General features: G+C 35.4%; 1 protein-coding gene across 3 annotated transcripts in view; it reads right to left on the reverse strand.

Moving 5' to 3' along the window:
* Positions 1-13479, reverse strand: part of LOC140532968 (polypeptide N-acetylgalactosaminyltransferase 11-like) — an 82248-nt gene that overhangs the window by 50295 nt on the left and 18474 nt on the right. For all 3 annotated transcript variants that reach the window (XM_072652166.1, XM_072652164.1, XM_072652165.1), the window contains 2 exons: positions 10476-10596; positions 5588-5754 (listed from right to left, as the gene is read on the reverse strand). In XM_072652166.1, the coding sequence (XP_072508267.1) occupies positions 5588-5754; positions 10476-10596 (288 nt within the window). The remainder of the gene's footprint in view (positions 1-5587; positions 5755-10475; positions 10597-13479) is intronic.

Below are 13479 nucleotides of genomic sequence, written 5' to 3' on the forward strand. Positions count from 1 at the left end.
ACATGTAAGCCATGTCAGTCCTTTAAAACAACAGTCTATTTACTCCTTGGAATTCAGAGAATAGCAGCCATTTGGAGCTCTTGTCTTCACTTTTAATTCCCATACAGCTGCAGAAGAAAATAACCTGCCAGAGCATTTGGAAACAGCTGCCTACACATCATAACTGTAGACATGCTTCCAGGGAACCATTTGAACCATCCAAAAATGACTATGGGGTTCTAGGTAAAAAAAAAAATCAAGCTTGGCACCCCCTGGATACTTTCTAGTTTGCCAGAGGGTGATTTGCAGAACTTTCTCCTAAACAAGATGGTGCCAAGACACTTTGGATTTGTTCTAGTGCAGCGGGTCCCTTATCAGGGTTTATTGGTCAGGGTCCCATCTTTGTTGCATCATGAGTCTGTGTTTCCTTGTGGATGAAAGTCCTTGGAACTAACCCAACGGAAATGGATTTAGACTTCTCTTTTCCCAGGAAAGTAGAAGACTCGAAGTCATATTCTTTTTTTCTTTTTCTTTTTAGTTTTCAACATTCACTTCCATAAGATTTTGATTCATTTCCATCTCTCCCCTCCCCCCCACCCCATGATGGTGTGTAATATGTAAAGAAGAATTAGAACCAATGAAAGAAACCATGAGAAAGAAGAAACAAAAAAAGAAAGAAAGAGAGCAAATAATATGTTTCAATCTATATTCAGAGTCTATAGTTCTTTTTCTGGATATGGACAGCATTTTCCATCAGGAGTCTTTTGGAGTTGTCTTAGATCCTTCCATTGCTAAGAATAGATAAGTCTATCAAAGTTAACATCAAACAGTGTGGCTGTTACTATGTACAATATTGTCCTGGTTCTGCTCACTTGAAGTCATATTCTTACTACATATAATGGCATGTGTTTTCCATGCAACATGAAAGGACTTGAGTCAATTCAAGTAACATCTCTCAAGCACTTGTTACTCTCATCTATGCTGAGGATACAAAGGCAAAAATAACATAGTTCCCTCCCTCAAAAAGAAGGCATACAATATGTATACAAGTAAGGCAGCAGAGAATTAGAGGTGGCTTCATGAGGTAGCATCCAAGCTGAGTACCAAAGAAAGAAAAATATTTGGGTAGATGAGATGAGGGACAACTTCTCTGTGTACTTGGAGTCAAGTGACAGTATATTGAACCTGAGGGACAACTGGTGTTCAATTTGGTTAGAATGTAAAGCATATGCCATGGAATAACAGGAAATAAGATTGAAGGATAGATACAAGTCAAATTGTGAAGAATGAGGAGTTTGTATTTTATCTTAAAGTCAATAAGGAGGCACTAATGGTTTTTGAGCCGAGGGAAAACATAGTCAGACCTGTGCCTTAGGAAGATTATTTTGGTCCATATGTGGAGTTTTGATTGGAGAGAGACGAGTAGAAGAGAAAGAGAGACTAGGAAGCTACTAAAATATTCTAGAAAATGACAGGTGACAAGAATCTGAACTGGGCCCATTGCTGTGTGAGTGAAGATAGATTGAATATGAGAGATTCAGATGGAGAATTTAAAAGGACTTGTTCACTCATTGGACATGGGAAGTGAGGGAAAGCATTAAGCATCGAACTGACATTATTAACTTGAGTGACTGAGAGGAAAGTAGTGCCCTTAACAGAAATAGGAAAGTTTGAAGGAAGGGCAAGTTCAATAACAGAACAATAGATGGCATTTATACAATTTCAAGCTTACAAAGCACTTTGCATATATTATATTATTTAACTGAAACCATTCAGTGAGGCCGGTAGCATAGATACTGTCATCATTTTGCATTTGAGGCAACTGAGGCTCAGAGAGCTTAGGCAGCTTGCTTAATAGATGGTGTTAGATGTGGACTTCAGGCCTAAACCACAGAATTCTGTAATACAATGCTTCTTCTAAATAGCTTTTTTTTTGAGGGGGGGAATGAATTCAGTTTTGGAGGCTGATCAGATATATAAGTGGAAATGTGCAATGTTAATGAGTTAAAGATCTTCCCCACCCATTGATGGGCTTGTCCATGAAGGGAAGCTTGATTAGGTGAGGTTCACACCTTTTCTTAATTTCTAATGAGGCACTGGTTCTCAAGGATTGTGATGTCTCCTGGCTCTAAAAAAGTGTATATATACTCTGAGTTGAGGTTTTACTTTGGGGCTTACTCATTGGAAGTGTTTGTTTAGCCAGATGAGACTGGGCAGCCACTAAGGAGCCTCTTGGTTTTGAAAACCCAAATATCGGTGCTTCTCTCTCTGGTAACTATGTATGTATGGTAAGACAGTGGGATCTGTCTGTTGATCTGTGATATATGTATTGCTTATGGTCAGACAGTTGGAAGCCCTGTTTGTTGGTTGATCTTTGTTTCTCTGTTAGCATTTTCTGTGAAGTTCAGGGTGCCAACTTTTCCCCTGAACTAAGTGAATGATATATATGCATGATTAAAGTGATTCTTGGCCCCTCAAAAGTTGCTTTCCTTTTGGAAAAGCAAATCTAAGAACCTGTACAGCAGGCCCTTCTGTGTATGCTGGAAACCTTGTTGATACAAGATGTATAGCAGTCAGTCAGTGATCTAGGAGTTGAATCTAAGGAGAGAGATTAGTGCTGGATGTATAGATTTGGGAATTACTTACATAAAGATGATAACTGAATCTATAGGTTTGGATGAATTCAACAAAGAGAAGAGCATAGAGATAGGAGAGAACAGAGCCTTGGGGGAGACCCACATTTAGGGAGTGGGGAGATCCAGCAAAGTAGACGGAGAAGAAAACCAAGAGAATATAACATCAGAATACTGGGGCAGTCAACAGCATCAAAAGCAACAGAAGAATCAAGGATTGAAATGGTCATTGGATAAGAGGCTAATGGTAACTTTTGTGAATAACTTCCATAGATAGCCAGATTTCCCTGAGTTCAAGAAGACAAGAAGTGTGAGAAGAAGAGTTCTATGACAAAGGGGAGTTTATTAATAGTAGAGTAGGGGTGATGTCCATCAGTTGGGAAATAGCCAAACAAGCTGTGGTATATGATTGTAATGTAATACCATTGTACTATAAGAAATGATGAGCAAGATGTTTTCCAAAAAACTTGGGAAGACTTATATGAACTGATACAAAATGAAGTGAGCAGAACCAGGTGAACACTGTACACAGTAAGAGCAATATTGTACAATGATCAACTGTGAATGCCTTAGCTGTTCTCAGCAATACAATGATCCAAGACAATTCCAAAGGATTTATGATGATAAATGCTATCCCCTTCCAGAGAAGGAACTGATGGAGCCTGAATTCAGATCAAAGCACACTTTTTAAATTTTATTTTCCTCCAGTTTAGGCATGTCATACAACATGTCTAATATGGAAATATGTTTTGTATAACTACACTTGTATAATTTATATCAAATTGCTTGCCTTCTCTAGTAGGGGGAGCAGAGAAAGGGAGGGAATTTGGGACTCAAAATTTTAAAAAATGAATGTTAAAATTTATTTTTACATGTTGTTGAGGAAAAAAAATAAAATAAATACAATAGAGATTCTACAGTGGAAGCATAATAGGGAGATTGGGTTAGTGATTGGGGGAGTGAGAGGACCAAGAAGGCATAAAGGGTTTTGTTTGGCATGTAGGAACCCTGAATTACAGAGTTTAGGAAAAGCAATAAGAGACAGGTCCTGAACTGAAGATTGAGTTCACCCACCCTCTGTTTATTAAAGCTGACCTCAGAATAAAGCACTGACTAATGTCTAAGAGTATGTGGTTAAGGCCCAAATATGTCTGGCATTAGAACAACTGGAGAAGATACAGAACACTCACAATGAGGAAGATTTCACATAAACCATTTTAGTTTTTAAGTAACTTCCAAGTTAAAAAATCTCAATGTTTAACCAAAAGTTCCTTTGACCTAAATGGATAATCTTGACTTTGACCTAAAATAACTATTTAGAAACCAGTGTCCTATTATTATGCTATCTTCATCTTCTTATGTTAAATAAGCTAAATCTTGTCATATTTTATGAGTTTGAGTTTTCTGACTGTTTTGGCTGCTACCTCCTGGACGTCTCCCAAGATATATATGTCCTTCTCAAACACTTTTTTCCTAAATCCGACACACTACAATGTAGTCAGTCCACAATTTGCAAGTGGTTTTTGTTCCAGAAGTTTGTTTGAAAATTCAGAAGAGATTTTTTTCTCACAAAAACAATATTTTAAACAGTGACTCATTACTTAGATACCTCATTAAAACATATCTAACCAGGATGTAATTGAAATTACTTATTTTTCCCCTATGACTCGACTCATCTATTGACACTATTCTTTAAAGTCCTTTTTTTTACTCTCTCATTCTCCTGGCACATCTCATTCTTCTCTTTCTTTTACTCCTTCTTTGCTGCTTTCTCTTCCCATAACATTTAAGATAAAAATATGGTCTTTTGTAGGCTAGCCTAGGAACTTAACCATCATGTCATTTAATGTTATTGGGTCTCGGTTTGCTTAATAATAATATCTAGCATTTTTATAACACTTCAAGCTGTTATAAAAATACCTCACAAATGCTATCTCATTTATATTCACAAACAACCCTGAGCTGTTAGTGCTTTTTATTACATCCATTTTACAGATGTGGAAACTGAGGCAGATAGGTAGTAAGTGACTTGCCCAAGGTCATACATCTAGTAAGTATCTGAGGCAGGATTTGAACTTAGGTCTTCCTGACTCCAAGTCTAATGCTCTAACCACTGGGTTATTGTAAGTGCAAATAAGGTGGAATTTTTCTTGTTTTCTTTTTGGAGTTCAGTTTTCCAGGCTCAGGCTAAATTATAAACATCTGAAGGATTAATCTCCTTTGAACCCTGATAATTCACAGCTGTGCTGAGTCACATAGGTTTTGTGCCTTCTGACTCTGAGCCAATCAGGGGCTGAGTCTTTCTTACATATTCTAGAGGTTGGAATTTTGCTTTGGGGGCTCACTCATGAGGAAGATCTTTTGATTTCCTTGACAAGACTCTGGGTAGCTGTTTGTTAAGAGCCCCCTGACTACCCGGACATTGGTGCCCTCCAGGTCTGATGATGGATGTAGGTGGCTATGTTATTCTGTTTAGACAGTTGAAGCACTGTCTGTTGGATTCTTTCTTGGATACTTACTTCTCTTTACTGATTTGTCTGTGTCTTCATTGTTTAATTAAAGTAAGATTGTTGAGCCCTTTGAAGTTGTCTTTCATTTAGAAAAGCAGATCAAAGAACCTGTGCTAGCAGTCCATCCTGTGTGCTAGTGTGACTGCTACTACAGTTACCTAGCTGCCTATAAAATGAGGAGGGTCACTAGATGATCCATAAAGTCCCTGGCAGTTAGGAATTATGATACTAATAACTAAGTACCCTAATTTTCTTAAAGCTAGCATTTATTGGATGGGCAAGCTCTTAATTGTACCCGCTCCCATTAGAATTACTGTGATGTCTAGGAGACAGTCTGTATCTTCATTTATGCCAGCTATGTGAATGTCAATTGTCAGAAGGAAAGAGAAAAGCCAAATGCCTCAGGGATATCACAGCAGTCCAAGGTGGATGTCAGCTCTCATTTTTAACTTTAGAGTTCCTTACCAAATTCACTGTGGTCATCTATCAAAATAATTTCATGAAGGAGATGCTGTGGAGTATGATCTATGACACTGTGCACTGTCCGAAGCAAGGCAGAAAGGGCTTCATTGTAGAAACAAATGATAATGCTGGCAACGGGGAGATAGTGGGGATAAGACTTGGCTTTACATCTGCAGACATAAAAATAAGAAGAAAAATATTCATTGAAAAATCTTGAATGTTTCAGGCTCTAATTTATCAAATTTTAGATACTCATTTCTAACATCCTTTGCTTGTCCTTGATCTCATTCTATTTAGGATGATAAGAGAAGCTGACATTTGTATAGTAGTTCACAGTTTACAAAGGGCTTTCTTCTTAACAATCCTGTGGTTTGAGCTGTACAAGTATCAATATTCCCATTTTAGAGATAGGAGAAAGTGAAGTATAAAGAGGTTAAATGACTTGCCCATCATCACAAGTTAACCTAGGTTTTTTGCTTTGCAAGCCCAGAGTTCATTTCACTAGGCCGCCCCACTTCATTAAATAATCATAGGATATAGAACACTGGACCTAAAGTCAGGAAGTCTTGAATTTGAATCCTGCTTGCTTCAGACTCTGGGCAAGTTGCTGTATTGTTAATGTATTTTTGCTTAATTTGAAGATCTTTCACACCTGTTAATAGGCCCATGTCACTTGCCTAAATTACATGGAAACCTAAGACATGGGGTGGGAGAAGCTTGCTGAGCAGGTAGAACAGGAAGGGTAGAGCGGAGCTAGGACAAAGTTAGTGAAACCAGTTAGATCTGGGAGAGAGAGAGAAATCAGGCAACTGGCGGTGGATGAGAGAAGGGTATTTTGCTTGAGGATGTTCATTTGTGGGAAGGCCTGATAATGTGTATAGACTTCTTGGTTATTATGATAGATTTCTTTGTTGCTGTGATGGATTTGGCTTTCTGGTGTAGGGATTTGGCTTTCTGGTGTCTGAATAAATGTTTTTCTTCTGCCTTCTACATGGAGGGTCCGTTCTCCTTTGCAATTCAGAACTACACCAGCATATTCACAGTCGCCATCAATGCTGTGAATATTTCCTTGGCAATACAGTCGCGTAACCTGTCTGCCTCAGTTTCCTCAACTGTAAAATGGGGATGACACTAGTACCTATCTCCTAGGGTTGCTATGAAGATAAAAAGAGAGAACATCTCTAAAATTCTTATAAATATTAGCTAGCTATTTAATAAATTTATAAATAAAGTTATTTATAATATTCATATTATACTAATTTATAGTGCTATTAATAAGAATTTATAGAAAGTTAGTTGTTAAAAGATAAAGAATATGGGATCACTTAGCTTTTTCTAATATTTTCCAAATAATTTTTTCTCTTGCTATGATTGTGCTGATTGTTTGGCCTTGTTTGGTAAACTTCAAAACTGAAAGGGACTTTAAAGATCATCTTACCCAATCCGTCATTTCACAGAAGATGAAATTGAAACCCAAAGAGGCAAACATATTTTGTCAAGATCCTGCACATTTTCATCCCAAATTTTTTGCTGTGGTGAATTTACTGTCTCAGTTTAATGAGATGGAAGACAGTGGAAAGGAGGTTATTGAAGGCAAGTCAGGACATTATCCAGCACCATGTCAGTGATGTGTCAAGAGAAAAAAACATCAAGAAGAACAAAATTGAATTAAAGTTATCATAATTAACAGTTGATAAGCTTCAGTGTGGGAAAGTAGAAAGAGTTTTGCAGGCTTTGCAGTTACCAGATCTGAGTTCAAATTCTACTTTGGGTATTTATCACCCTTGTGACCTTCAGCCCATCACTTGGCCTCCATGGTCAACAGCTTCCTTATCTGTAAAATGAGGGTTGGACTAAATGACCTCTGAGCTCTCTTCCATCTCTAGCTTTATGATCTTATAATCTTAATATATCATTCTTTATCCTCCCCAAATTGACAGGTTTCTCCATTGATGTGTCTCCCTTCTTTCAGACTGTCCTTCCCATTAGACACCAGGAAAAGGAATTTTTTCTCTCTGGTTTCCTTTTTCCTTCCTCATGTACTGTGAAGGGGGGTTCCTTTTCTCTTGACTGACACAATTATTTCCTGAAAATGATTTAAGCATCCTCAAGATTTTCCCTCAACCTCATTGTATTTGACAATTTACATTTTTTCATGGAAAAATATATTTTTTAAAAGAATTGTTTTGGTCCCCATTTAAAAATATGTTCTATAGTTCTAATAAATCTTTCTCCAAATTAGTTAAAATTATAGTAATTGGGTTTTATATGTATGACTCATTTATACTTTGTGTGTCACACCAACTTACAAACAAACTTTTGGAATACAATCAATTTATAAGTTGGAGACTGCCCATTCTCATCTGTGTCTAATTTAGAAAAGAAATTTGTGAGAAGATTATCTGGGAATTCTGGGGAAATGGCAGAGTAAGAGGTTGCATGGAATCCAGGTTCCTCAAAATGCCCTCCAAAACAACCAAAAAATTTCAGAAAAAGAGAAATGAAATTGAGTAAAATGAAGTGCTCTGATAAATACGTAGCTATCTCTAGAAAAACACAAATATATGAGATCAACTACAGCATATATCAAAGCAGTGCAAAGACATAAAGATGATTCAAAAAACCCAAGAGATGATCTCAAATGTATGGATGATATACTTAATGAATTAGAGCAAAAATTAACACTGGCAAAAAATCATAAGTTGAAATGAAAATAGAAATTGAAGTTGTTTAAAAATCATGGCAGGAACTGAAACGAGAAAGTGAATGATGCTTTTTTAAAAAAAAGATTGAAAGGAAATAATAAAAAAGAATTAAGATTATGGAGAATATAATAGAAAATCTGAAAATATTAATAGACAGAAGCAAGAGCAGAGTTAATACAGATGAAGATAAAGTCATAGGAAACAGTGAAAATGAGGGAAAACAGAAAATGATTCAACTGGTGGACAACCAATTTTTGGAACAGAATGGAATGTGTTCAAGCACTAGAGAACTTGTTCAGATTCTGTCTGAGAAATGTACTTAAAAAGACTTTATGATTGCACCTTATACCTATCAAACTAGCCCCAAAAGGGTTGAAAATGTTAAAATCCACTAGGGGTTCAGCTTCAGTGGAGCAACCTAAGTTATTTTGCAGCACAATACATGCTTACAACTGTAATAGTCCATCACAGAACTGATCTTCCCCTCTGATTAATCCAGAGATTCCATTGCTTGGACTTTATCTTAAGAATACGGAGGAGGGGAAAAGACCTATCTGAACAACAGTATTTATGCCTGTTTTATTTGTAAGAGCAAAATACTAGAAACAGACTATTTACCTAACAACTTAGAAATAACTGAATAAGATGATGCTATATTAATGTTATAGAATACCATTATACTGTACATAATGATAAATATGAAGAAGGCAAAGAAGTATGGAAACATTCAGAAGGTGCTACAAAGCAAGGGTCATGGAATAAAAGTAACATACAGTATGTATTAACTGTAACCATTAAAAATACACACATAAACAATTTTACAACTACAGACATGGATTTGGAAGTTAATAGAGAACAATCTGCTATTATTTTAACACATGTTACATTGCATGTATCATATTGTACCATATTATGTTATATTTTGTTATTTTTAATTACTTTGTTACATTGTATTATAATATGCCATATTATATCATTATGTTGTGGTGTTATAGTATATCCTATTATGTAATATTATATTATTATTTTTTCCTAGCCAAAATAAAAGTAGCTTAATCTTTAAATTTTATTTGGAGCTTTACAACATAAATTGATATTTAAAAATTGGTTAAGTGTTACTAAGTTTCTAGGGGAAAATAGATCACTTTTTTAAAGGACACATACACCTCTACATCTTGGAAAGAGACTACCACTAGCCACTACATTCTAATAACTAGTGACCAGTATCCCAACTAAAATATTCTAGTACTTAGCAGTACTACAGTATTAGCAGAAAAAAATTAGATCATGTTAAACTTTATGTCTTCATCATTCTGTGCAGAAGGTAAACATTGTCTACAAAAAGAATTCTGCATTATATTAGACTTGTAGATATTTCCATCTTTCTTGTATAATTTGGTCAAGAGATACTTTTCAATTAGGTGTAATTATCACTTTTCTCCTCTTTGCCATCTAATTTGTGATTTTGAACCACATAAGAAGTGTTGTAGATCCCTGGATTCAGGATCTATGGTTTCAGATTGTAGGTTTCATAGTTTCACATCATTGCTGCCCTTGTGCCATCGGAGTCCTGAGCTCAGAAAAGAACTTCCTTGATGAAAGGGAGATTAGCATCCCTCTTTGGTTGAGGACCACCAGAAACTACAAGGTGTTACAAAGAGGTATAAAGGTATTAATCAATCAACAAGCATTCATTAAGTGCCTACATGTCAGGAAGCAGTGAATGTAATCATAAAAATTGTGAGGGCATTGAGAGAAGAACTAGATAGGGAAAAATGAGGACCACTATTTTGTGTCTATAATGAATGAAATCATAGATTTGATGTCAGAGGAGACCTTGGAAATCATCTAATCAAAACCTTTTATTTGGTAGATAAGGAAACAGAAGGGTTGTGACTTGCCTAAGGTATGCAAGTGATAAATGACAGGGTCAGGATTCAAGTCCATGTCCTGTGACTTTAAACTCAGTACTCTCTTCTGCTGGCCCACATTCTTTAAAAAAAAATAGTTGCATCTGAAAATACAATCTCAGATGATTTCACTTGAGGTACCACAACATTGGAATTTTTTCTTCGCATTACCTAACTAGGAATTGATTAATTGTAGAATTTCAATGCTACCCTCATGACTTAAAGGGGCCCCCAAAAGCAAACATTAAACTGTATTTACAGAAAATAGTAACATACACCATGCTCCTTGTATCTGGCACATCTCTATGATAGCTCAGTTGGTTACTGATAAGTACGTTGAGGCCATATTGCTTGAAGCCCAAGTCTCTGATTCTATTGTTTTCATAAAAAATCATATCTGCAGCAGAAAGACATGAGTCAGTTATATGATGGGAGCAAAATCAAACTAAATTTACAAAAATTATTTGCATTTCTATTCTTGTGACATACTAGTAGGAAACAACAGTCGAATATCCCTCCAAATGATCATACTTGAATATGACTCTTGACTTGGGACATAAGATATTCACTCAAAGAAAATCATAAAATCCTTCCAGGAAAAACAAAAGATGACATGAAAAAATAGAAAGATATATTTTTATCCTCAGAACTGAGAACTAAAGGTAAGAATACTCTATGTTTAAAGATGACAATACTCTTGAAATTATAGATTTAATATAATGTAAAATTTTAATATAACGAATTTAAAATCATAGAGTAAATAGATTTAATTTAATGCTCATTAAAATATGTAGAATATTTTACAGAACTGACATACTAATAATAGCTAGCTTTATGGTTTGCAAAGCAGTTACAAATATTATCTCATTTTATCCTAACAAAATCCCTGGTAGATAGGTGTTATTGTTATTCTCATTCTACAGATGAAGGTGCAGAGAGAGGTCAAGTGACTTTTCCAGGGTCACACAGCTAGTAAGTATCTGAGTCAATATCTGAACTCAGGACTTCTTACTCCAGGTCTGTTATTATATCCATTGCACCATTTAGCTGTCTATAAACTTTTGAAAGTGAAATGGTTTTATAAGAATAATTGTACAAGTCATGTCCAATGGACAGCGTCAAGAGGAGGAGTGACCTATACATGATGGAATAAAACTGTTTCCCTCTTCCCCTCTCATGTTCCCCCAATAATAAGTTGGCAAGAATATAATATAATTTTAGGTAATGATGATGGCCTTAAGATTTGAATTAAAAGCAGAAAAAAATTGACCAACAGAAAAAAATAAAAGTTCCAGAAAAACCTTCTGAGACCTTCAGATAGGACAAAATAGAAGTAAAACAATGAGAATAAATATTGAGATAAATGGATAAGATTTGACTTGGATCCATACCTCATTTATAAACTGTAATAAATTTTAGTTGGTCAAAGAATCAAATATTTTTAAAAAATAGAATAAGATGACATAGCATATTCATCTTAGCTATGCAGGGGAGACTTCTGAAGACTGCAGGAGTAGAAACTATCAAATTACTCAGCTATACCAATGAAAAGGCACAGGAGAGTCCCATAAAATAAATATGAAAAGGAAAACAATAGAATGAAGGAAATTGAGAAAATTAATCAAACACATTCTTATTAAATGCCTACTCTGTTCCAGGCACTGTGCTAGGCTATGAGGGCAAAAATACAAATAAATAAGACAAAACCTATTCACAAAAATGATAAAAAGCTTACCATGTAGAATATATGGAAAATAGATGCAAATATTTAAGGTCAACAATGAGATTCTGCTTATTAAGTCACAAAGCTACAAAATGCCAGTACCAGAAGAGACCTGAGATTGGTCTAAGTCTTATCTAGTTTATGGGTTTATTTTGTGTCATGCGCACCTGTTTGGCTGTCTGGTAAAATTTATGTATGTACCTCTTCTCAGAATGCTTCCAAATACACAAAATAAAATGCATGCAATTTAAAGAAAACCAATTATGCTAAAATACAGTTATCAAATTAAAAAAAACAACAACTAAGGTCTCCTGATCTAGTCCAACTCCTTCATATACAGATAAGGAAACTGAGGCTCTGTAAGGTGAAGTGACTTGGCAAAGATTGGATGGTTATAATGGCATAGCAAGGAACAGACAGTTTACACATGAAGAAATACAAATAATAAATATCTATGGAAATATGACATGAAAGAAAATACAGCCCTACTAGTAATTAAAGAAATGCAAAATAACAGAGATTTGAGGTACTTATAAACAACTAAGTTAGCAAAAATAAAGTGCTTAAAAACAATATTGGCAAGACTGTAGGGAAATAGATACATATGTTGCTGATGGCTCTGCAAATTATTTTAATCTTTCTGGAGAAAGATTTTCCAATATTTAGCAAGATTCATAAACAAAACTAGGAATTCTATGAGATGGAGGAGAGAATGCATTCCCCATATGGGAATAAAAATTGGAAAGTCTAGGCAAAGGGATGAAAGTGGAAAATGGAGAACCAAGCCTGAAGAATAGTAAGTACTCTAGGCCATTTAGGCTGGAATAGAGATTGTGTGAAAAAGATAATGTGTAACAATGATGGAAAGGTAGACTAGATCCAGACGGGGGAGACTTTAAATGCCAAAGTGAAGCATTTGGATACTGTCCTAGAAGCAACAAGGACTCACTTAGGTCTAAGACTAACTCAGACCTGATTCCAGTCACCATAAATCAGACTTCACAGAGACTACTCAAGCAGCATAGAATATATATCAAGAGAATACAAACTGCTTGTCAAAGTTTACTATTCTAATCAACTATTTTCTAATTAGTAACTTTACAAGATGCTATGTGCATCAACCAAAAAATAAATCTAGTTCACCAACATACCTCAAAGCTCTGATGCTAATTTTGTACCTTTCCTAAACAACCAAGGCTAGTCATATCACCTTTCAGACAGCATTCTGATAAAGACAGTGTTCTCTCATAGGTGTTTTCTTTCTTATTGTTAAATTTCTTTAAAAAAAAAAGATAATTGAACATTGGAAAAAAAGACATAAAGCCAAATACCAAGGACAGAGATCTTGGAGTCAGGAAGACCAAGTTCCAATTTTGCCCTAGACACTTACTGGTTATGTGACCATGGGTAAGTTACTCAATCTCTTTTAGCCTCACTTTCCTCATCTATAAAATAGGGATAACAGTAACATCTACCTCTCAGTATTATTGGGAGGATCAAAAGAGATGCAAACCTTAAAGTGCTATATAAAAGCTATTATCATCATTGTCACCATCA

The sequence above is a fragment of the Notamacropus eugenii genome, chromosome 3 (assembly GCF_028372415.1).
Source record: "Notamacropus eugenii isolate mMacEug1 chromosome 3, mMacEug1.pri_v2, whole genome shotgun sequence".
Classification (NCBI taxonomy): domain Eukaryota; kingdom Metazoa; phylum Chordata; class Mammalia; order Diprotodontia; family Macropodidae; genus Notamacropus; species Notamacropus eugenii.